This window comes from Zootoca vivipara, chromosome 4, assembly GCF_963506605.1.
Source record: "Zootoca vivipara chromosome 4, rZooViv1.1, whole genome shotgun sequence".
NCBI classification, from domain to species: Eukaryota; Metazoa; Chordata; class Lepidosauria; order Squamata; family Lacertidae; genus Zootoca; species Zootoca vivipara.
In genome coordinates, this window is record NC_083279.1 from 84,908,823 (window position 1) to 84,934,871 (window position 26,049).

At 43.5% G+C, this 26,049-nt stretch overlaps 1 protein-coding gene across 1 annotated transcript in view; it reads right to left on the minus strand.

Moving 5' to 3' along the window:
* Window positions 1-680: 680 nt before the first annotated feature.
* ARHGAP42 (Rho GTPase activating protein 42) overlaps window positions 681-26,049 on the minus strand; it is a 162,268-nt gene continuing 136,899 nt past the window's right edge. Inside the window, exons 15-24 of the mRNA XM_035116468.2 lie at window positions 25,540-25,624; window positions 23,051-23,109; window positions 21,279-21,384; window positions 15,491-15,650; window positions 14,342-14,486; window positions 12,001-12,381; window positions 9,821-9,977; window positions 9,652-9,714; window positions 6,327-6,406; window positions 681-5,781 (exon numbers count right to left, since the gene is read on the minus strand). Coding sequence (XP_034972359.1) covers window positions 5,693-5,781; window positions 6,327-6,406; window positions 9,652-9,714; window positions 9,821-9,977; window positions 12,001-12,381; window positions 14,342-14,486; window positions 15,491-15,650; window positions 21,279-21,384; window positions 23,051-23,109; window positions 25,540-25,624 — 1,325 coding nt within the window. The 3' untranslated portion in view covers window positions 681-5,692. The remainder of the gene's footprint in view (window positions 5,782-6,326; window positions 6,407-9,651; window positions 9,715-9,820; window positions 9,978-12,000; window positions 12,382-14,341; window positions 14,487-15,490; window positions 15,651-21,278; window positions 21,385-23,050; window positions 23,110-25,539; window positions 25,625-26,049) is intronic.

Sequence of the window (26,049 nt, forward strand, 5' to 3'; positions counted from 1 at the left end):
ATATGACTTTTAGAAGACATCTGAAGGCAGCCCTATTTAGGGAAGCTTTAAATGTTTGACATTTTACTGTGCTGTTAATTTTGTTGGGAGCAGCCCAGAGTGGCTGGGGGGAAACCCATCCAGATGGACGGGGTATGAATAAATAAATAATAATGATAATGACTGGTGGGGCAGATGAACACCTCCGTGCAGGCAAGCAAGAAGCATTATTGGAGTCAGGCAAAAACACTCAAGGAGGGTACAGAGCAGGTGTGTGCATGGAGTAGCCTTGGGAGGAAGGCTGTGGCTAAGGAGTGGGTGTGGCCTGGAGGGTCACATTTGGTTCCCTAGGTTCGAGGTTCCCATCCTTGAACAGTGGTACCTTGGTTTAAGAACAGCTTAGTTTATGAACAACTTGGATTAAGAATGCTGCAAACCCGGAAGTGGGTGTTTTGGTTTGTCTTGCAATAAGAACATGTTTCGCGTCCTGTTGAGTGTGTTCCATTTCTAAATTGAGTCCCCCGCTGCTATGGGAAAGCATGCCTTGGTTTAAGAACGCTTTGGTTTAAGAACGGACTTCCGGAACGGATTAACTTCGTAAACCAAGGTTCCACTGTATTACATCTAACTTTAGCTTCTGCTCGTCGAAGAAGAAGAAGAAGAAGAAGAAGAAGAATAAGAAGAAGAAGAAGAGGAGGAGGAGGAGGAGGAGGAGAACTTGCCCACCTTTCGCCCTAAGGTCCCAATGCAGGTGACAACAATTAAAAGTCAATCTTAAAAGCAGTTTAAAACAACTTGCAATCACAAATATACATCTCAGGTGTCAGGGAGGGTAAAGAGGTGGATCTCCAACATTTGTCAAAAGTTCCATAGCAAAGATGCCAGACACACCTCTGGGGCGGGGGGGGGGGGAGAGTTCCACATCTTAAGGGGCTGCCACAGAGAAGGCCCTATTTAAGGCCACCACCTGAGCTTCTGAGGGTGGTGGAACGACCTAGCTCTGCTGATCTTAACACTCGCAAGGGGGTGATTTTTCAGATATCTGGACCTGGGTCATTTAGGGCTTCAACCACGAACACGAGCACCTTGAATTGGTTCACAAAGGGAGGGACTGAAGCTCATAGACGGAGTGCATTTCCTGGAACTTAAATAATAAAATAAGCATATACAACAGGAGGAGGAACAAAAGGAACTTTTAATTATTTTAAATATTTCTTACATTCTTAGTGTAAAAGTACTACACAGTTAGACGGAAGTAGCAAAATGCACCAGGAATTACATGTTGGTGGTTATTATTTACACAAACACATACAGGTGGCTGTACAGAGTGCAGATAATTACCAAATCACACTACAAAATAAACAAATCTTTACTTGCAACCACTTCTTAAATATATTTGACTTTGTGGTATTATTGGATACAGATTCCAAGTATTAAAATACAAAACAATACCTCACAATTATATAAAACTCTAGTAGCTGTAATTTATTATTATTATTATTAATTTAAATGGAATTTACAGATGCAGAAACCGCCAAGTCCTATTTGCATCTTTTACATTCCAAAGCACGGAGGACCTTCTTGCAAAAAGGGACCTACGAAGAGCATCAGATAATCAGAGCAATGCCACATAAATTATGAAATACTGACATGTGGAGCAACAGTATTATGCTGCATCGTAGTTTTCAGTGGCCAACAGAAAATATTACAAGGGACTCCAGTCTTCTGTGAGAAAACGAACTAAGCTGCCCTGAACAGTGTGACATTTAAGTTATATTTGGCAAACTGGAATTGCCCCAATCCAGCCAGGCTCAAATAAAAGTCTAACAAATGAGCAGATTGATCACTGGACACCTCAGCTAATGTGGGTGATCACAAGTCGAAGTGAGGGGATCATTCCTGCTTCACCTGTACAGGGAAAATGTTCTTGTCCGTCTGGAGATTCAAACCTTTCCGCTACCTAGAGATTTCAGTTCGGTTCCGGGGGTCTGGCAAACCCAATTTCCAATGGAGGAAATAGATCCACATAAGTATTTATTTGCCAGCACAGTTTTAGCTCCTAGATTCCATGTGCACCCAAATGCACTCCCCATCCCGGACAGGATGTTCATTAAGAATTGACTCATGCAAGTGATGTGCTAGTCACATGCAGGCTTCCTAAACCTTCTCCCTCCCTACCGGCTGAGTGCGCCAGATTTCCTGCGCAATTCACATGAAATCTCCCAATGGATTTGCCAAAACATGGTAGCCTTTCCCAACATGGTACATTCCAGATGTTTTGGACCCCAATGCCAACCATCTCTGGCCATTTGCCATCTTGGCTGGAGTTGAAGCTTTTTTTTTAAAAAAAAACAAAACTAATGAACTTGACCCTGTGGTTCATCATAACTGGGAAGATTTAAAATGCCTGAAGGCGGCTCATGTGGTGGCATATTCCTGTATAACACAAATAACACCACACAGGCTCCAAGAAGTGCATTTGTGTTGATGTGTTGTTAGTTCCTTTAGAGGCCCCCCACAGAGCCTTTCTTTTTATGTGGCCAGATTGCAAATATGTGATATAAAAGCAAGGGGCAACTTTGCAATCCCCTTGATTTTGGATAAGTAACACCTGCTTGCTCAATGGCTCAATGTTTATCCAGCGAGCTCACTAGTTTATCCCTCACAACTCACCTCAGAGAGTGTCTAAACGGAGCAGATCTAAATCAAATGTGTAGCAGCAGAAGCAGGGATTAAACTATGGTGCTCATTTTATTATCCCCACAACTACCAGTAGTGAAAGTCCTTTCCTCAAGGGGATGGCACAACAAACACAATTAAAAGTTTGAAGAGGAGCATTGTGGGTGAATGGAAAAGTAGTTGTAGTCGGGGTTACTTGAACAACCCCCCTGGCCATAGTGCACTACCAAATTATTTACACAAATGGATCTGTGGAGAATGGAATAAGACAGGAATGCACATTCTAAGCACCATTGGACATAAGGAGAACCTCAAAGGCCCATTTTATCCAAGAGGACAAGAGTGCAATGGCACCTGAACGCCTGATTTTTTGGCAAGTTGGGACCATTTAATACTGCGCCACACAATCTGTCGCAAGAACATACGGCAGCGCATACTGCCACGTGTGAGAAAACAGGCTTCACCCGGGGAAAGCATCTTTCAAATACTTCAGCATGTCAGAATGAGACCATGGCTGAGCACCACATTTCTCCCTGTAGGTTGGTCAATTGTGGCAGACCGCATTTGTGGCAGACCATGGGGCAGCACCTCCAAACACATCTCCAGCCCTCACAGTCCCCATTTCCTCTCAGCTGCATAACCATAAGCGATGACACAGAACTATAATATTTACTTCTAAAGTCTCACATTTACCGGGAACTATTGCGAATGCAACCTAAGACCGTTCAGAGATAAACTGAAGGGGACTCTTGTGAAGGATAATCACCATTCTGTCCTACGAGCAGAACGTGCAGTTTTGGAACTCTATACTCAAACATCAACACACAGAATCTAGACAGTACCTCAACAGAAATGCCTTTACAACCGATCATTCCGTTTAAAAAAGAAAACGAATTTCTGGTTGCCAGCAGCAGATGACCGAAAGAAATAAAAATCCATTAGGTTTTTTTAAGAGCTACAAAGTCACTCTTAATATGACAGCTATGTGTTTATAGGATGGTAAGCTTTGCCAAGGAGTCCTTTTCATTAGATGTCAAAGGTTAATAAGAAGAGGGAGGAGGCAGATTATCACTTAAAGCTTGTGTCTTTACTAGGAGGAAAACAAGGCACTAGGAGGAAAACAAGGCACAATATCAACCAGGGTGATCCATTAATGCCAACTGCCTGGGCAATCACCCTTTCTTGGAATGCACACTGTAAAATAAGAAGCGGCGTTGCTGTTAATTTTATTTGTTGGCTGCTTGGGGTTGTCTATTCTCAGTTACTTCCGTTGCTCCATCATTGCTCTTGCATGGTGGAAAAAGTGAGGACGGCAAAACAAAACAGATCCTGCTTAAGTGACCCAAGGAGCAGCGCCAAGACAAGTGTCCCCCCCCACCCCCCGGTAGCCATATCATGTCTTCTGTACCAAGCTAATGGGCCACACATGCATGGCCATCGCTTGATTCCTCCACACTTGATTGCAGGCAGGCGAAATGTGTGATGTGTCACACCCCGAAAAGCATGGTGTGGAAGCCTATACATGCAAGATTTATCTGTACCATTTTGAAAGAGTTTGACGGTACTGTTAGGCCTGCGATGGTCCATTCGCACACGCAAGTCATCAGTGGAGGCTATGGTCAAACGATGAACGACACAGGTGAGTCCCTGTGAAGATGGAGGTGGTTTGCAGTGCAGCCACATTTGGGTCGAGGCACCGTTTCTTTAAACCAGTAACTCCACCTGAGTGGTGTCTACCTGGTTGACAGTCCTGGAAGCTCTGGTTTTCATTCCAAATGACTTGGTGATTTTGTTTGCTGTTACTGCTCTGGGTCCCATGTAGTTTCGGACGGGATATATATATATTTGTTCTTCTATTTCGATTTTGCTTTCTATTTTTCTATTGCAAGGTCTTAGCGTGGATTTTGAGCGGACCTCTTGTAATACTGAATTTATTAATACGGAATATATTTCGTATTGATCGGCCCATCGGAATGTTTCATTTGTTGTGAAAGTGCTGCACATACTTGTTCCGAGCATAATTTTCAGAACATATGAAACGAAGACACTCCACAAAGGTACTTGTGGAAATTTGCGAGAGAAAACCAGTCAAGAGCCTAAAACCATTTCATGTGTGGATATGAGTGGCAGCAACAGAACAGATTTTATTTAAAGGCTCGAAATTACCCAGTTCTCACTTGTTGCCCTGTGGACAGTGTAAATTTCAGGGTCCTGTTTGCTTTATTTGCTTTTGTTTATCCAATGGAAAAACACCACACCTTCCCCCCAGTTTGAAGGACCAAAGGTAAAGGAAATATAAATAAATAAAAAAAGCCATAAATTACTCCTGTGGTTGGTGTTCCAATTTAGGATTACAGCATTTCAGGGAAGACGGGAATCTATAAATATAATTTATTAATAATAATTATATGGAAAAGACACAAAGTAGTGAACATACACGGACACATAATTGTATTTAAAAAAATGCCTCTTACAAACGAAAAGCACGCTTTTGATTAAACTGGTGCTCCAACTAATTGCCTTTGCAGCCCTATAAATGACATGCATTGCATCTGCAAATTGTGATTTCCGTGGACTTTTATCAAAAGTTTAAATAATATAGTAAATCAAAGACTTCTTTGAAATGGCTGGGGACTGATCGAGAATCGAATGGGGTAAGGCAGAGCTTTCCCAAGCAACAACGATTTGTTTTCAGCTCCTTATTGTTTTTGGCTGCTATCATTTTGCCTTAAAAAGAAAATGAATTTCTGGTTGCTAGCAGCAGACGACCAAAAGAGTACCATGTTCAATTTCAAACATCCGAAAACAAACCCTGTTGACTATTTGCAATCAGGCTTGTTCTGTTTATAAGGAGCTACATTGTCTGCGGCTGCAGAAGTCATAGGAAATCTGCCACACACAGGGCTGACTGGCAGACCCCCATATCTGTGTCAGATTAAATATATATATATATATATATATATATATATAAATCACAGTGCTTATTGCTTGCTACCATGGATACCATGAAGATGCTGCTGTCTGCTAACTATTACTAGAGAAAGACAACGTAATTCTCTGGAACAAGTCCTGTTTTGCCTTCATACGTCGCTTTGAGCCATCCTGGTTCCACAGATGGATATACTGTTAAGAAGAAAATAAAAAGAGAAGGTAGCTCATTACTCTCTTGTGAATACATAATGGCAACCACGCCGCACAACAACACACGTGGCATCTAATCTGAAAGGGGAGAAGCGTTAAGTCTGTCTTGTACACCTTAGAAGCTAACAAAATTTGTCAGGCCACATTCAGACAAAGATACCACTTCGAACTTCCCCCCAAAGAATCCTGGGAGTTGTAGTTTCTTAAGGGTTCTGAGACCCCTAATTCCCCTGACAGAACTACAGTTCCCAGAGTGGGTTGGCAAACTTAACAACCACTCTTTCCAGGGAACTCTGGGAATTGTAACTCTGTGAGGAGAATAGGGGGGGGCTCTTAAACAACTCTCTGTACCCACAATTCTTTGGGGGGAAGCCATGACAGTTTAAAGCAGCGCCATAGTGCTTTAACTGTATGATGCGAATGGAGTACTTTTGGCGCCATAGGGCTTTCTGTTGTTTCTGCTATGACGAGGACGACGACAACAACAACAACAACAACAACAACAACAACAACGGGAGAAGTCTTACCATTGGAAAATATGGCTCCCTGAGGGAAGGAGAGTTCGTGACTGTGTTCAGCCTTGCAGGAATACATGGCTTTGGCTTGCCTGAAAAACAAACAAGCATGGTTTACGTTGCTACAGAAACAGAAACATTCACACTGTGAACGCTGCTGGTAGCAGTCAATGAAGTGGCCATTGATTGAGAGGTGAGAGACGAAAAAAAGTGGGGCACTGAAGAAGTGTGCATGCACACGGAAGTTTATACCCAGAACAAACTTAGTTGGTCTCTAAGGTGCTACTGGGAAATTTTTTAATTTAATTTATTTATTTCGTCTGTGTCAGAGCAACACGGCTACCTACCTGGATCTGTGGACACACCACACATTGAAAAGAAATTTGAAGCACATCCCCACTATCAAAGAATCATTGGAACTGTCATTAACCCTCAGAGAGCTGCAATTCCCAGCAGCCTTAAACTACAGTTCCCAGGATTTTTTGGGTGGTGGTGGTGGTGGAGGGAAATGTGTTTTAAATGTAGGGTGTGTAGTATGCAGTTTGTACCTTTAGCAACAGTACTTGGACCTGGGCGGCTTATAAGGCAGCCCTGCAACCAGGTAATCAATTCAAGACGGCGGCATGGGAGGCTGGCCATGCAAACTGAAGAACAAGAAAGGCAGAAGGGAGCTAGAAACTGCCCTAGCAGAGAATGAATGACTGAATCTTTATTTGCGCCAGCCATCGGCCGTAGCAATAAAACAACAACAACACGATTTACAAAGAATAAAAATAAAAAGTCAGTTATATAAAATACATTTTAGGGCTTTGAATCAATAGTCAAATAGTGGATCTTATTCTAATTGCCCCAGCTAAAAACCTTGCAACCTTTGCTGTCACCTGCTCATCTTGATCTGCCAAGAGAAAGGATACTGTGGCAGTGGCTGGGTGACCCAGAATGGACAATAAAAGAGGGGTGATGACCTCATTCCTCAAGTCTTTTAAAGAGTGCAAACCAGAAGGGCATGCGCCACTGATTCGGTACTGCCATCTCCATAGGGACATAAGCGTTTTTCGTGTGGAATCTGTTGGAAATCGTCCCTCAAGTACAGCTGAGGGCAAAACATTCAATCTTGCGAGAGTAAAAGCCCACCTATATTTTAGAATCGCTAGGTTATGCAGATAGGGTGCCAAAGAGTCGAAGTGGGTAGGTGGAAAATAGTCATACCATGGGCAAAGTTTCCTTATTGTGGCTAAATTGTTCTGGCACTTGATATCATTTAGGAGAAGTGAAAAAGGCAAGGCAGGGAGGGAAAAGAGCTGGGTGGGGGGGAAGCCTCAGGAGTTCACTGCTAATACGATTTAAATAATGTGTCTCTATTTATCCTTGACAGTGCTGGGAGTTAGCCCATTGTCTCCCATATGTTTCCTGCATGCAGCCCAGGGAAAGCCCTGACTTCAACCAGAGCGCCTTCCTAATCAGCGCTCAATTTTCTCTCTCTCAGACACTCCATCAAGAGTGACTTGGCAAGTTCACCTGCACATCTGGAATGCAAAATACAGTTGTACATCTGGTATGCAAAATACAGCTTGGTGGTTTGTGCAAACCGTGACTTGGCATTCTGACTGCAGCCAGTTCATCTATCATCTAGCAAATTGTGTGTCTGTGTGTGTGGTTTTTTTTGTTATCTCTGGCTTATTCTGCAGCCAACTGTTTCGCCTGCTCTTTCCCATCTCCCAAGTCTGTGGACCGAAATGCGATTTGCTCCCGATTGTTAATCACCCACCTTTAACTATTAACAGCCTAAGGAGCTCTGATGTTCTAAGAAAAGATCTCACTGTGTTCCTTTGTGAAGGTGAGATGCTATCTTTTTGCAGTGCCCCCCCTTCATTTGATACAGCCAGGAAGAGAGGGTGTGAAAGGAACATTGTCAGGTGGAACATGTCCTTTAGGAAGTTCCTCCTTTCTCTGGAATAAGATAAGGCCTCCTAGTACACATTAAGAGAGTTATATAAAGGCACCTCTATTTTTAAGAAGCTGGTGGTTTCCTGAGTCTGGCCTTTCAGCTTGTTATAGTTACATTTTGTGGGTCGAAACTTATTTTATTTACATTTCAATTATTTTATTACTTTTGTAAATAGCCCAATGACATAACTGAAGTGCGGCATAATAATCCTTATCATAAATCAGCCGACCCACCGATGGATATTCCTAATGAAGCATAATGAAGAACAGAGAAGATTCTGTTAAGGTCAGCTATGGGGTCAGATCAACCAATACAACCCTTAGTCTCTCCTATCTGTACTGATATCTTTTTAGCACCATTTAACCCTCTCCCTTCTCAAAGGTAAGGGGTGTTGCCTTGGGGAAAGGAGATGGTAGAAAGGGCTGTCTTGAGGACAAGCCCAAATCTTAGCAGGCCTGAGTTCCACTTCAAATGATGGGAAGCTCTCCCAACTTTTAAATTTCTTTCTTTCATTAAATTTATATGCCGCTTGATTGTAAACAAACAAACAAACAAACAAACACAACAACAATAACAACAATTTGTTTATACCCTGCCCATCTGGCTGGGTTTCCCCAGCCACTCTGGGCGACTTCCAGCAGAAGCATAAAATAATCGATTAAAGATTAAAAGCCTCCCTAAACAGGGCTGCCTTCAGATGTCTTCTAAAAATCTGGTAGCTGTTTTTCTCTTTGACATCTGATGGGAGGGTGTTCCACAGGGCAGGCGCCACTACCGAGAAGGCCCTCTGCCTGGTTCCCTGCAACTTGGCTTCTCGCAACGAGGGAACCGCCAGAAGGTCCTCGGTACTGGACCTCAGTGTCCGGGCAGAACGATGGGGGTGGAGATGCTCCTTCAGGTATACTGGACCGAGGCCGTTTAGGGCTTTAAAGGTCAGCACCAACACTTTGAATTGTGCTCGGAAACGTAAACAAACAAACAATCGAGCAAACTTCAAAGTGATTTACAAAAAGATTAAAACCCTGAAATTATCTGTAACCCCCCTCGCAACTTAGAACTTTCAAAAATATAAGCTAAAAACCACACGTCAGCATTCTACATGTCTGGATAGGCTAGCTTAAACCAAAAGCAGGCACTGAAAAGAGAACAGGGAAGGCACCTGCCCAATGTCAAGAGGCAGGGAGTTCCCAAGGTGTGGGCGCTACCACACTAAAAAAAATCTGAGTTCTTTTTACTCTGAATTCTCCCAGTTACAATCTCTTTCCTATCTTTAGATTCAGTGGTTTTTTGGGGCCTTCATGATTGCATGGTGGAAACGAGAGCATGATAATAAAACCATGTATATATACTGAATTGGAGGAATTGAAGGAATTGTGAAGTGTAACTTACCTTCCAGAGGGAGCCTGCTTAAGTGAGCAACCACTTTCAAACAGCTGGGCCTTTGCTGCTACCCTGGAACATAGGAAATCATTTCTAGTTTACGCATGCTCTTCAGAACAACCCGAGGATCCAAATACCTGCACACAAACATGCACAACAACCCTCTGAGATGACTTACACAGATCCCGGTCTCTGGTAGCCGTTACTTGATGCCGTATCGAGCCGCTGTCTCCTGCACATTTTTGGAGGCAGGTCTGGGTTTGCTGGGGCCTTGGGCGTCTCTTTGGCGTCCAGAGAAGTTAAGCTCTGTACCGAACCGCTGCAGCTTTTGTTACCTGAGTAAAACAGCGTCACACAAAATAATAATAATAATAATAATATATTTATACCCCGCCCATCTGGCTGGGTTTCCCCAGCCACTCTGGGCGGCTTCCAACAGAAAAATGAAATAAAATAATCTATTAAACATTAAAAGCCTCCCTAAACTAAAATGATCTCAAGCATATTAAAAAAAAAACATTATTGAGCATCTGGCGAGAAAACAAGAGGCTTGAGAACCCGTTTTGCCACCACCTCACTGCAAGACCATGAGGAGGTGGGCAATTGGCATTAGAATCATAGAATCGTAGAGTTGGAAGGAACACCAAGGGTCATCTAGTCCAACCTCCGGCAATGCAAGAATCTTTTGCGCAACGTGGGGCTCGAACCCATGACCCTAAGATTAAGAGGCCCGTGCTCTACTGACTGTTTCGCTCAGGGTGGTGCTTAACCTCCCCGTTGGTTTGTTCCAATCGCCTGTTTGCCGCATGCAGTCGAGAGAGCAAGCCGAGAGGCAGTTGTAGCGGAAAGCTCAGCGGCAGAATATCTCCGCTGCATGCAGAAGTCTCAGATTCAATCCCTGGCAGGGCTGAGACTCCTGCCTGAAACCCTGCAGAGCTGCTGCCAGTCCACGTTGACAATGCAGAGCTGGATGGGCCAATGGTTTGGCTTGGTATAAGGCTCCTATGGTAAGGAAAGGATTAACTTTCCTCTTGCTTCTACCTTGCAAAAAATAAATTTAAAATCTACCTCCCTGGGCTTTGCGGCAGAGAGGCAGAGACCAAGCCTCTGCAATTTGCCCTCGCTGCATATGCACCATGTATTGCTAATGCTGAATGAGAAGTTTCCTGGAGGAAGCTCTTTGCAATATACAGAAACAAGCCTACACTATAACGAAGCAGCCTGATCTTTATCACTGGTGAGATGAGAGATAGGCTCTGAAATGCAATCACTGGAAATGATAAAGATTGTTTCTCAAGGCGATGCGTTCGCCAAAGTTTCCAGGATCGGTTAGCTTAAAATCCAAACATGACTCATAAGCGGTGAAGAAACTACTGACACCCCAGGTTTTGGTGACCTGGGAATTTTCTGTTTGACTAAACTTTGGTGGGGTATTTTTTATTTTTTATTATTTTGCCTTTTTCTAATTATCTAAACTTACAGCAACGGATAAATAATCATTATAGCCAACGTCAATTTAGATATATTATAAACATGGAAGTTTAACACAGAAATGTGCAATTATTGCAAACAACATTGTGATGATTTGTTCTTCAATGATTCTGTCCTTATGAGGAATTTTCAAAATATGCCTAACACTTGGCCCAAATAGCTGGATACACCCTTTAGTTAATTTAACTTTTTATGACTGGTTTATTGGTGCTCTGCCAGGTTTGTCTAGTCAGCCAAAATTCAATGGAGAAAAACATCCTTACGGGCTGTTTGTTTTTTTAAAAGGAGCATCACCAGTTTCATTTTATATATCCTTCATTTGTTTCTTTGCACTTACAGTCATACCTTGTGTTACAGACGCTTCAGGTTGCGTGTTTTCGGGTTGCGCATTGCGCCAAACCCAGAAGTACCGGAACGGGTTACTTCCGGGTTCCGTTGCTTGCGCATGCGCAGAAGCACTAAATCGCACTTTGCGCATAAGCGCCGAATCGCAACCCGCGCATGTGCAGATGCGGCACTGCGGGTTGCGAACGTGCCTCCTGCGCGGATCACATTCGCAACCCGAGCGTCCACTGTAATGTTAAATATACCAGGTGTTACTCAACTAATGCAGTGCAAGGATTTTCACTTCTGCAATGGGACCTCTCCCCCACTCCCTGCCCACCCCTCCCCTCAAATGTGTTCCAGAGGATTGGGGGGAGGGGAACCCCCAGAACAGATGACAGTGGCAGGAGGAGAGAAGAGAGAATGCTCTGCCACTGAAGTACAAATCCTTGCAGTGATCAAAGGCTCATGTAGTGCTACTTTGGATACAACCCCAAATCTTCCTTATTAAGTCTAAGCCAACACACAACACCCAGGGCTCACCTTCGGCAGAAGGGATTGACCGGATAGAGGAAGCCGCTGACCTTTTCAATCCGGAGAGACTATATAGTCCTCTTTTGGTCAGGTCTGTTGATGGAGTCACGGTCTCTGGACCGGTGACAGAAGTAACACTATGGCAGTCAGACTCCATGTCTGTTTTTGCTGTGTCCTCCTTTGAGGAAGATTCAGGACTCGGCGTCCAAAGGCCTGAATTTTTCTGTCCGTTGGATGATGGGGACGAAGCAATCCATGGAACTCCTCCGGCTTTATCCCTGGGCTGAGAAGACGGAGGTTTTGTGGTGCTGTTTTGTTCTGATGAGTGAGATGAAAGAGATTCTATGCTGCCCATCGGGGTGCTGTCTGGGCTGCTACTGTAGGAATCAGCTGTAAGGTTTAAAGGTTGGGGAGGTGGAAAAACAGATGATTTTTATCAGGGTGCAATTGTGCTTTCTTGTGGGTAGGAGGGCAACGCTACCGTATTTTTCACTCCATAACACACACTTTTTTTCCTCCTAAAAAGTAAGAGGAAATGTCTGTGTGTGTTATGGAGCGAAAGCGTGGTCCCTGGAGCCAAATAGCCCAGGGGCGAAAAGCAGCTCGTGCTTTTTTTTATTTTTAGAAAGAGCTAAAGGCTAACAAGAGGGAAAGAGGCTGTTTAAAGAAGCCGCTCAACAGCTGATTGCAAGAGATCGGGAAGGGAGATAAGGGACGGTAGCTCCCTTCCCGACCTGCCCCCTTGCCCCGCCCTCCATTGTTGAATGTTCTGCAGAGGGAGGCTGTTTGTTTCCCCAGCACATGTGACTGGCTGATTAGATTATCTGTCTGGAAACTGTAGAAATGGTTCCCCTTCCTTTCCTAAAGAAGCTGCAGAACTGTGAGTTGAACCCCTTAAAAACAGGATTTTTTCCCTTTGCAAAGTAAGCTCAACAACTTTGAGCTGATCCTAAAAAAATGGAGCTTTCCCCCTTTGCAAAAGAAGCTGCACAACTGTGAGCTGATCCCCCCCAAAAACGGGGCTTCCCCCCTCAAAAATTAGGTGCGTGTTATGGTCTGGTGTGTGTTATGGTCCGAAAAATACGGTACTTGCTCATTAGCATCCAAGCATGGTCTAAATCAGGGGTGAGCAATCTGTGGTTCCTCCAGATGTTGGGACTCCAACCTCATCAGCCCCAACCAAGTTGGCCAACAATCAGGGATTATGGGTTTTGGAGTCCAACGACGTATGAAGGACCACCGGCTGCCAGTTCTATTCCTTGGCATGAAATCCAACATAATTTGGTATTGGCTACAGAATCCAGAGAATCCTGGCTTCAATTTAAAGAGGTAAAAGAGCTATTCTTGTTATGATGATGGGTTCTAAATGCATGGGCCATACTGGGCGAAGCCTCCGAAGCCAGAGGAGGACTTAGTGGGGCTCCCCTACTGGTCAGGAGGTAGAACTTCAGCATTATAATCAAGCTTAATAACCCCGTCCCTTTGTGATTAGTGGAAGCAGAATTTGCCAACTAAGAAAATACGTTCAGGTTTGCACCCTTACTTAACACAGGTTGCAGATGCCAGGCTTACTTTGAGCAGAATCTGGATGATGTTAGGAGCTAAAACTATCTTTATAGCCTTCCAGGCATAGAAGTGCAATAAGCCTTGATCTCAATCCACCAGAAATGAAGGCACTGGAATGCAATGCCACCGTTGGGCAATAAACACTTGCAGTTCCTCTGCCAGGTATGCAGAAATCATTTCACCAACATCTCTAAAATGCACAGTGACACCACTTCAAAAATCTACTCCATTAACACCCAGCCTTTTTTCCATTCTGGAGCTCAAGGCAGGATACATGAGCTCCCACACAGTCTTTTGCCCAGGCAATGACCCAGACCAGACCAGTTTATTTTGAGCAGGGAAGCTGTACCCTCTTGCCCTGAAGACTGTGCTCTGCAACCAATCATGCACCTCCCTGCTGATGGGATGGCACAGAATGGGAACCGATTTCCTTGGTGGATTTCACTGGTTGGTGCAGAGGGTGAACGAATGGGGATAACTCTACCTGTCTTTTGAACTAAACAAAATTCCACTGTGTCGATTAGCACAGATGAAGACGGTCTTGCTTGGGCCAGGGTGGGATGGGGCACAGAATAGAGAAATGAAACACACAGCAAAAGCTCGGAACCTTTCAGGGGATAATGCAACACACACACACACACACAGAGAGAGAGAGAGAGAGAGAGAGAGAGAGAGAGAGAGAGAATGGTCTGCAGAGCAGCACCCCTTTATGTTCAGAGCAAAAGAACCGTTACCATCCAACTTCAGTAAGTGAGAATGTGCTAGTGGAGTAAGATGCACTTACTGTCTGGGTCTGCCAGGCACGGGGTATATCGTCCTTTTGGTTTGCGAGTGCCTGTGGAAAGGCAGATTGCTCTCGTCCTTCTTGAGCCCGATCGGGATTGAGGCTGCGGAAGAGGGATGTTGGGGTCTGGGGCTGTGTGGAATATCTGTCAGTTAAAAGCAAGGATAACTGAGAATCTTTTAGGAGCAGCTATATTTCATTAGGTCAAGAGACAACGGCCAGCCTAATGCTGTGATTTCGCGGTAATAATAACAATAACAACAACTATTATTTATTACTACATTACTACTACTACTACTACTACTACTACAACTACAACTGATACACCACTCTTCATCCGAAGAGCACAGGGAGGTTTACAACATAAAAACACAAAATACATAATACCAAAAAAGCAATCCTCCTCGACACATTTAAAAGGTAACAGACTGTTTAATCAGTCAAAGTCTGGTAGAAGAGGAATGTTTTCGCCTTAACATAATGAAGACGCCAGGCGAGCCTCCCTAGGGAGAGCATTCCACAAATGGGGTGCCACCACAGAAAAGGCCCGTTCTTGTGCTGCCATCCTCTTTACCTCAGAAGATGATTGCAGGGTCTACCGCAAACTAGCATAAGAATCAAGGAAGAAGAAGCTGTTCTTGCCATTATCAAACATGAACGGGATGTAGGTTAGGATAAAAAGGTAAAGGGACCTCTGACCATTAGGTCCAGTTGCGGATGACTCTGGGGTTGTGGCGCTCCTCTCACTTTACTGGCCGAGGGAGCCGGCGTACAGCTTCTGGGTCATGTGGCTAGCATGACTAATTCGCTTCTGGTGAACCAGAGCAGCACACGAAAACGCCGTTTACTTTCCCGCCGGAACGGTACCTATTTATCTACTTGCACTTTGACGTGCTTTCGAACTGCTAGGTGGGCAGGAGCTGGGACTGAGCAATGGGAGCTCACCCCGTTGCGGGGATTTGAACTGCCGACCATCTGATCAGCAAGCGCTAGGCTCAGTGGTTTAACCCACAGTGCCACCCACGTCCCTCTGTAGGTTAGGATATGGAGCAGCAATTGTGAGGTTCAAGGTTATATGGCATTTCTGCTTTTGGATTTTATTTTAAGTCTGTGCCTTTCAAGAAGTTCTACAGGATTCCAGTGTTCTACCTTTTCGTAATGCTCAATGAGAATCTCAACCACAATATTCTGAAACTTGATGTTCATCATTGCAGCCACAGTTTCCTCCTGGGCTCTCATCAGTGTGGGGCCAAAGATAACCCCAAGGTTGGAGATGGTCATGAGATTTTGCTGACTATGTAGTGATACCCTGAAAAGAAAACAATTTAAAAAAAGGGAGGAAGTTAATCACCAACCACTAACTTTCTGTTCGAAGAAGAGGTGCAGCAGAATTGCAGGGTTATTATTTGTTCTTTCTATCAGGCTTATAATTTTGACATGGTAATACACCTCAGAATGATGGAAATGTTTCTCCTCACGGAAAAGAAAACAGACTGCAAGAAATCCAAAAATATTTTTACTGGTTGTGCCCTGCATATTTTAAGAAAGGCTGCAAGTTTCAATGCATTCCTGCAGCTAACTCGTGCTATATCTGAAGGCAACCCTTCAGAGTTTTTAATGTTTGACGTTTTATCGTGTTTTTAATTAATATTCTGTTGGGAGCCCCCCAGAGTGGCTGGGGAAACTTAGACCCCAATGTAGAAGAGGGCCTCACCAAGGGGACTTTCTTGGTGCTGGGATGGAGTGTTTGCGGGATACACCTGCAGCACTTGTGTTTTTATGAAGTGGTTCTCTGCTAAACAGGGAAGGTATAGAGGAAACACCCACCAAAACAGGGCCAACTAGATTAGGTCAATTTCACATTGGGTCATTCCATGTCAAGTGATCGAATGATTTTTACCGTACCATTTTATATCTATTGCTTTCATTTTCAGTTTCCTAACAGTAGTATAAGAAAAGGTCCCAGATCTCAGTTTTTTTATTTTTTTATCACCTCTCGATTTTGAGTTATGAGGGTTTGAAATATCAAAACAAACAAACAAAAACTCAGCCCAGAAGTGAGATATTTTAAAACTGAAAATACTGATCTCTTCAGAACATCATGGTTATTAATATGATATAGCACTTGATCAACTTAGTTTAATTTTTTAAGTTACGAAGTTTAAAATTTTAGTTACAGGTAGGTAGCCGTGTTGGTCTGAGTCAAAGCAAAATAAAAAAATTCCTTCAGTAGCACCTTAAAGACCAACCAAGTTTTTATTTTGGTATGAGCTTTCGTGTGCATGCACACTTCTTCAGATACGCTTGAAGAAGTGTGCATGCACACGAAAGCTCATACCAAAATAAAAACTTAGTTGGTCTTTAAGGTGCAACTGAAGGATTTTTTTTTATTTTAAAATTTTAAAAAGTGATACCCCCCCCCAAACCCTGTATTGATTGTTTCCTATTTCTAAGAGCTTTTTGTATAGCCCGGCAAGGCCAAAATTGTCATTTTTTTTTTTGAATTAAAAAACCTCATAACTCAAAAACGGGAGGAGATAAAAATATAAAAGTTTAGATTTAAACTTTTATATTTTTATCTCCTCCCGTTTTTGAGTTATGAGGTTTTTTAATTCAAAAAATATATATGACAATTTTGGCCTTGCCGGGCTATACAAAAAGCTCTTAGATTTAAACTTAAGTTTTGATTGTTCAGCAAAGAAAATTGGACGACATCAGGTTAAAAAAAAACGTTAAAAATTGGATTCCTTGATATGGAATGAACCCACTGTGGCACTCCTTGGCTCTCATATATCTGGAGAGTGAGTTTTTGCACCATCTTCTCATGCTGCTCCTAGACCCAAGCTTTGTTTTTGGAGACTGAGGAAGACAATAAGAACAGCCTTGTTGCATCAGGCCACTGGCCCATCTGGTCCAGCATCCTTGTTGCCATGGCGCCCAAAGAGATGCTTGTAGGAAGCACACAAGCAAGACCTGAGTGCTGCAGCAGCACTCTTCCCACCAGAAATTCCCAGCAACTGCCATCCTGAGGCCTCCTGCTTCTGATGGTGGAGGTGGACCATGGTCAATGTGGCTGGCACTGAAGTGTAAACGGGAGGGAGCCTTTTCAGTTATGTGGCAAGTTATATGCATTACGGAGAGTTATAGGAGGAACCCGACAAAGGCTGCCAATTTTGCCAGCAGCCCCGAGTTCGGTAAAGCATTCAGTTTCAAATTCAGCAGCTCAATCCTGCAGAACTCTGTATTTCTGAACTATACGTATTAAAACTAAAATAAAAATCATGGCGCTTCACGGCTTCATTTTGTTAAGTCAGGTGGTTCCAGGGTGCTATGCAGATTTTCAGTTCCTTATCCAGAAAGGGACTTTTGACAAATAGGGTCCAGACACAGGTAGGAATACTAAACCAGTTTCCCTTTCACTCTGAATTTATCGTCCACAACACGGAATATTATGTTGCTTCAGGTTACCATGGTGACAAATTGGATAGTTCAGATGACAAAACAGAAAATTGAATTTGATATCATTCTGAGTAATGGCTAGCCACCAATCTGCAAACAGGTTCAAAGGCTTAGGTTCTTGCAGAAGCTTTAGAACATTACTTTTTTTTCAGAATGCTAATAAGCTGGAACTTTTTAATAAACCTATTTTCCTTTGGCCTACTTTACTTTTCCCTGCGAAAAGTAATCCGGTATTGAAAGGTAAGGGAAAGGTGGCAATATCCTTTATTCCCAAAAAACCAAAATCACTGTCTTCTGAAACTATTACTGTTACTTTACCACAGGCCAATGTGAAGTTTTGAATATTGCTAATTTGCAGACCGGTGTGTAAGTTATGGGGTGATTTTCCTCCTTCCTCTTTTCTATTAAGATGGCACAACATGCAAAAATAGCTTCCACAATCCAATCCTCAGAGTAAGAAGCAAGATCTGCTTATTTGCAAAACTTTTATTCCGATTTTTTTCATTTATTTCCTGCACTTGGGGCATCACAGGTTTTTCAGTGAGCTTTACAAAATGTAAATTTCGAAACGTACAAAAATGCATCTACATTGCTTCACTTTTATGGTACTTTAACTGCTGTACACTTGGGAGCTGGTTCACACATGCACGGACATCACCTGGTGATTACGACATCATACGATGACTTGCATGTGTGAATAATAGTAATAACAAATAATAAATTTTTATTTGTACCCCGCCCTCCCCGGCCGGAGCTGGGCTCAGGGCAGCTAACATCATAAAACTAACGAAGTATACAAAGAACATAAGAACATAAAAAAACAGGCAATCAATCAATTAAAATACATATTAAAATTAATTCAGGGCAAATTAAAATCTGGGCAGATGGCAGTCCATGGGTAAAATTGAGAGTGGTTAATATTCTCCAGGGGCAAATCATAGAATCATAGAGTTGGAAGAGACCACAAGGGCCATCCAGTCCAACCCCCTGCCAAGCAGGAAACACCATCAAAGCATTCTTGACATATGCCTGTCAAGCCTCTGCTTAAAGACCTCCAAAGAAGGAGACTCCACCACACTCCTTGGCGGCAAATTCCACTGCCGAACAGCTCTTACTGTCAGGAAGTTATTTCTAATGTTTAGGTGGAATCTTCTTTCTTATACTGTAGTTTGAATCCATTGAGGTCTGACCAGAGCAGAATACAGTGGTACTATTACTTCCCTTGATCTAGATCAGGCATGTCAAACTTGCGGCCCTCCAGATGTTTTGGACTACAATTCCCATCTTCCCCAACCACTGGTCCTGCTAGCTAGGGATCATGGGAGTTGTAGGCCAAAACATCTGGAGGGCCGCATGTTTGACATGCCTGATCTAGATGCTATACTCCTATTGATGCAGCCCAGAATTGCATTGGCTTTTTTAGTTGCTGCATCACACTGCTGACTCATGTCAAGTTTGTGGTCTACCAAGACTCCTAGATCCTTTTCACGTGTACTGCTCTCAAGCCAGGTGTCACCCATCCTGTATTCGTGCCTTTCATTTTTTTTGCCCAAGTGTAGTACCACAGGTCTTATAAAGGACCTGTGAGCAGGCTAGGAGGCCTCTTTAATGCTTGTTCTTATACAGAAAGAAAAGAATCAGACTGTACCCCGACCAAAGGCCTGGAGGAATAGCTCCGTCTTGCAGGCCCTGCGGAAAGATGTCAAATCCCGCAGGGCCCTGGTCTCTTGTGAGACAGCATTCCACCAGGCTGGGGGGGCCACAGCCGAAAAGGCCCTGGCTCTGGTCGAGGCCAGTCTAATCTCCCTGGGGCCTGGGATCTTCAGGGTGTTATTATTTGCAGAGTTTAAGGTCCTCTGTGGGGCATACCAGGAGAGGCGGTCCCGTAGGTGCGAGGGTCCCAAGCCTCATAGGGCTTTAAACGTCAAAACCAGCACCTTAAACCTGATCCTGTACTCCACCGGGAGCCAGTGCAGCTGGTAAAGCACTAGATGAATGTGATCCCACGGCCGGAACCCTGTAAGGAGCCTCGCCACGGCATTCAGCACCCGCTGGAGTTTCTGGCTCAGTTTCAAGGGCAGCCCCACTTAGAGTGAGTTACAATAATCAAGCCTGGAGGTGACCGTCGCATGGATCACAGTGGCGAGGTCAGGGCAAGAGAGATAAGGGACCAACTGCTTAGCTCGGCGGAGATGAAAAAATGCCGCCATCACAGATCTCCTACCTTAAAAAAAAACCAAAGGTAGCCCTTTCCAGTAATAATGTGCAGAGAAATCAAGCAATGTGTATGCATGCATGTACAAATCAGGTCTTGTTGACAGGCAACTAAATGTGTAAATCAAATCCACCAAAAAACACTGTGCTTGAGGGGATGTGACCTCAATGGTCACTTTGCCCGTGGTCACAGATTCACACCAGCAAAACCATCACTTGCTGTCTTCTGGAAATGAGAATGTGCATCTCAGCTAGCTACGCACGTGAACACATATACTTACATGTGAAAGTCACCCATTCTAATTCATAAAGCAATTTATTTAGAAATAAACCAACTATCCTTCCTCATGTCTCACCTTTCCTTTCTACCAACAGATTCATCATTCCTTTTTTGTTTTTGTTTTTTGGTGGGGTGCTTTTTCATTTTATGAAAATAATTTATAAAGAAAAATACAAAGATTAGTGTCTTTTGGTCCAAACTAAAGCATTAATCCAGGGGCAAAAAAGAGAAAGAGAAGAGGGGGGGGAGAAAGAAGGAAAGAAAGAACAGAAAAAGAATTAAAAGAGATAAAGTGACAGAAAGAGAAAGAAAAGAGAAGAGAAGAGAGAAAGAAAGAAAAGTTAAGAAGCTAAAGAACTTCTGATTCTCCGTCTGTCCGCTATATAAAAATATTTTTCACTTCATCCACTCCAGTATAACACCTAATTACTCTGAATAGATTTCTTTATGGGCTTCACCCGGTGATATTTTCTGAATTGGGAAGCTCAACAAAACGAAAACAAGGAGGAAACAAGAATCCTTCCTACAGCACACAAATGTTAGGCCTAAGCAGAGCAGTGTCATTTCAGTTTGTGTATTTTTAGAAAGACATGAAAGTATTACAGGAGATGAAAGGGAAAGGGCCTTGAGCTTCTTTTCCACAGACTCATTTTCCCTGGCAGAAACAGAGGGCAATTACAATTAATGGGTTAATTTAATGTGCGCTGCTTATTTGTCAAGAACCTCCAGGGCTCCAGCGACAAATACATTTCCAGTCAGCAGCTCTTTGCTCACAACCTTAAACAGCTTAAGCATCATATAGGGTGGTATATAAATTCAATTAATAATACTTTTCAATAATAATAATAATTTCATCTCTTTGGAACAAAGCAATTAGGGAAGGTGAAGAGTGGCGCCAGAAAATAAACTACACAGAAGCATCTTCCCTCCTTTTCATCTCTCCTCCCAGCCCCATCACCACAAAGGAAAGAAAATAGTTATTACTTGACCAAGTGCTTGATCAGGATGTCCAGCATCTCTCGGTTTTTCTCTGGCAGTTTGTGAACAAGTGCATGGACTGCTTCTACCCTGTAATTTTGGTCATCAGACTCTATTAAAATAATAATGATTAAAAAAACAAAACACACACAATACATTGGTTTGTTGGTTTGTTTGTTAAACTTATCAAGGAACAAATCAGGCTGCATTTTAGCTCTAAGGATTGATTTAAACCGGGAATGGGGAACTTGCCGCCATCCAGATGTGACCGGACTACAACTCCCAGCATGTCCCTACCACTGGTCAGGCCATATGGGGCTGATGTTGATGGACTACAGCTTGCAGAACCAGAGGTCAGGGATGATGGGAGTTGTAGTCCAACAAAAGCGGGAGACTACATGATCCTCAGGGTCCCTTTCCAAGTCTACAATTCTATGATCTATGATTTTGGAATTCCCCTGGCTCAAATGCCCTAGTCTAATGGTTTCAACTGTGTGTTTGTTTGTTTTTAAAAAACTGACTTGTTTTGTTTTAATCAGTGTTGGTGCTGACCTTTAAAGCCCTAAACGGCCTCAGCCCAGTATACCTGAAGGAGCGTCTCCACCCCCATCGTTCTGCCCGGACACTGAGATCCAGCGCCGAGGGCCTTCTGCCAGTTCCCTCACTGCGAGAAGCAAAGCTACAGGGAACCAGGCAGAGGGCCTTCTCGGTAGTGGCACCCGCCCTGTGGAACGCCCTCCCATCAGATGTTAAAGAGATAAACAACTACCTGACATTTAGAAAACATCTGAAGGCATCCCTGTTTAGGGAAGTTTTTAATGTGTGACATTTTAATGTATTTTAATCTTTGTTGGAAGCCACCCAGAGTGGCTGGGGGGACCCAGCCGGATGGGCGGGGTACTACTATTACTACTACTACTACTAGGGAAAGGTAAAGGGACCCCTGCCCATTAGGTCCAGTCGTGACCAACTCTGGGGTTGCGTGCTCATCTCGCATTATTGGCCGAGGGAGCCGGCGTATAGCTTCCAGGTCATGTGGCCAGCATGACAAAGCCACTTCTGGTGAACCAGAGCAGCACACGGAAACGCCGTTTACCTTCCCGCTGTAGCGGTTCCTATTTATCTACTTGCATTTTGATGTGCTTTCAAACTGCTAGGTTGGCAGGAGCTGGGACCAAGCAACAGGAGCTCACCCCGTCACAGGGATTCGAACCGCCAACCTTCTGGTCAGCAAGCCCTAGGCTCAGTGGTTTAACCCACAGCGCCACCTGGGTCCCTACTACTACTACTACTACTACTACTACTACTAAATCACAGATGTTCTAAATGCTTTGATGGAATCGCTTACTTTGTGCATTTTAGTTATGAATGGATTTCATCATTGGTTTTGTACTGTATTTATGCGAGTGCAAAATAAATAAAAATAACCACCACCTCTGGCCCTCCAGATGTTGCAGAACTACAGCTCCCCTCATCCCTGGCCATTGGCCATGCTTGTTGGGGCTGATGGGAGTTGTAGTTCATCAGGAACTGGAAGCTTCATGGTTCACCACGCCTTGCCCTACCCAGGTCATTGCTAAATGCAGCGGATGAAAACTAGACCTCCCATTTTTTATATGACTGGATAACACAGTTATCTAGTTTGGCCCTATGCCCAATATTTCCATTGTTGTGCCTCATCTCTCAAACAAAATCCCTGGGCAGCTGGTGAATGCAAGTTTCTCCAAAGGTTTCCCAAGGATTTGCAGTCACCAGCTGTCGACTGAATTTTCACTTACTGACGGCAACGACGAAATCCTTGTGCAATTTGTAGGTCATCAGTGGCTCTGCAAGGCACCTGGGCAAAACATTTTTGGGGGGTGGGGGTGGGGAGAAAGGAGAAGAGTTTAGTACATTATTCAATTTTCTTGTTGGTTGCAAGATAGTCTCTTGCTATGGCTCCACCCTAAACTTGCTAAGATGTAAATCAAAGATAGCTCCAGTGAAACTTCAAGCAAGAGTACAGTTGGAAGGAGAAATCAACAGTACAGTTGGAAAAGACAGATTAAGTTATCCTGGCATGCTGTGCTGGAATTAAACAGACAACGCGGGAGGAGAGCCAATTTGCCTACTAAACTGTGGGCAATTGCCAGATTCCTTTCTGCTACAGGGAAGATCATTCCAATTGTTAAGATTACCGGGCTGTGTATGTCTGCCTGCTTCTTTGAATTCTCAAGCGGAAGAATCACCTGTTGATACTTGTCTCCAACCAGCATTTGGAATATGCGAAGCTGCGTTACAAAATCAGGTCACCTACCCAATATTATCTACACTGGGTGGCTGGCAGGAATATTTTCTTGGAACTGTAGTAAAGATGTCTGGCTGACACAAGGGTGGGTAAGCTTGGACTAAGCTATAACTAAGCTGCCATACTTCCTCCTTCAGCTGTACTGTGTCTTGGCAATTCCAAGTACCCTTTTGCATCAATTTTCTATCTTTCTTAAATCATACTTTACCAACTTTACCAACCTTCCTCAACATATCGGAGAGGGCACATCCCTGTGGGCTGGCCAGTGCATTAAGATCAGTCAGAGATATCCCCTTGGTTTAAATGATGTGTATTGCAGGGGCCTGTGGAAGAGCCTTTTCTGTGGTGGCCCCACCTGTGTGGAACAATCTCTCCACTGAAGTGCATCTCATCCCAACCTTGTGTTCTTTTGGATGCCTACTTTTGTTGTTGTTGTTGTTTGATGACCAAGCAAAGTCATTTTTATGATGTTCTTTATGCAAATTATGGGGTGGGGGAATCAATGTTTGCCTATTCCCCACCTAAACATTAGGAAGAACTTCCTGACAGTAAGAGCTGTTTGGCAGTGGAATTTGCTGCCAAGGAGTGTGGTGGAGTCTCCTCCTTTGGGGGTCTTTAAGCGGAGGCTTGACGGCCATATGTCAGGAATGCTTTGATGGTGTTTCCTGCTTGGCGGGGGGTTGGACTGGATGGCCCTTGTGGTCTCTTCCAACACTATGATTCTATTACGGGTTGCATCCAGTGCTGTGCCAATGAGTTCTGCTGGTGCAATGGGGTTTCTGTTTCCTCATCTGTCTATGCTCCACACACACCCCACCAACAAAAAAAAAAAATCGGCTCTAGATGGTCTCCCTAACCAACTGGTGTGAATAAAATGACTTCACACAGGTTACACACAATATTTAAAAATAGCATTTTAAAATAAAAAAACCAGCAAGAACAAAGCAAAGCAAAACAAAGCAAAGCAAAACAAAACAAAACAATCCCCCTCCCAACGAAACTAAAAGCAACAGAGAACACAGTTCCAAAATTAGCAGGAAATCTAAAATGCCTGGACAAATGGGAAGGTCTTCACCTGGCACTGAAAATGGTTAGTTAAGTCCAGTCGAATTGGACTATGGGGTGCAGCAACTATGGGGAGCTGGGGTTTGTCTTCAGACAGCTTTCTGGGTCATGTGGCCAGCATGACTAAACTGCTTCTGGCGCATGGAACACCATGACAATGCCAGAGCACACAGAAATGCCATTTACCTTCCCGCCGCAGCGGTACCTATTTATCTACTTGCACTGGCGTGCTTTTGAACTGCTAGGTAGGCAGGAGCTGGGACAGAGCAATAGGAGCTCACCCCGTCACGGGGATTCGAACCGCTGACCTTCCGATCGGCTAGCCCAAGAGGCCCAGTGGTTTAGACCCCAGTGCCACCCACTCCCCCATAAAGCTTATAATGCAGAGCACCAGACCAACTTCCTTTAGGATGGCATTCCAAAGTTCGGGCAGCACGTAGAAAAGGTTCTCTACTTTGTAGAAGCATAACTTACTTCTACTACATGAAGGCACATGGAATAGAGCCTTCCTAGAATGGCAGGTTGGTATTTTATTTATTTTTTCATACCCCCACATTCATGAGAACTATTCCAGGAGTTATAGTTTTGTTTACCCTACTTGAACGCCAAGTTAGGGAAAATAATGCTAGGCTGTTTTGACAGAATAAATTTGCCAATTAAAGAGAGATTTACTGCCCGGTGCTGTGAACATTAGATAACCATTTAGAAATTAATCAGGCCTCGTTGCAAGCAGAGGGGTTTATGGTGGCACAATAACCGGAACAGATAGCTATTAATATAAATGAATATTGGCTGGTTATCTCCGATATTATATGGTGCTGTTCCCCCGTTATATTACATCGGGATTGCAGGGTGAAAGAAATATTGTTAAGCTAGAAGGAAACAAGAAATTTTGAACCCGCACAGCTTACTCACCTGAGGTAGTTCTTTAGTCCACTGGTAATAGTTTTGTTGTCCCAAATTTCCAAATCAATGTCCATGTCAGGAGGGGATTTTGGAGCTATGAAACAGAAAGGGGCGTGACAATGCATTACTCAACTGCTCCGCGTGAAAAGTAGTAAGCGAGGAATGTAGAATGTGTCTTAAATATCTAACATGACCCTAGAGTACCTACAGTTGGCAAAAAACAACGGGAAGAATAAGAGGACAAATGAAACAAAAAAACACAAAAGGAAGGGAGGGTGTTTAAAGAGTATTTAACGAGTAATGGTATATCTGAAATCCTAATGGCAGATCTAGGCTGAACCTGGTATAAATTTAAAGAAATAAAGAATGTGGAAGAAAAGAGAAAGAAATGAAATAGCAAGTAGATAGTTACAACTGTGCGATAAAATAATGAAAACATATAGGCTACAGAGAGAATAATTGGAAGCGTTGTTTTTATTGTTGTATCTTTTTTCTTTTTACTGTTTATATTTTTCTTTT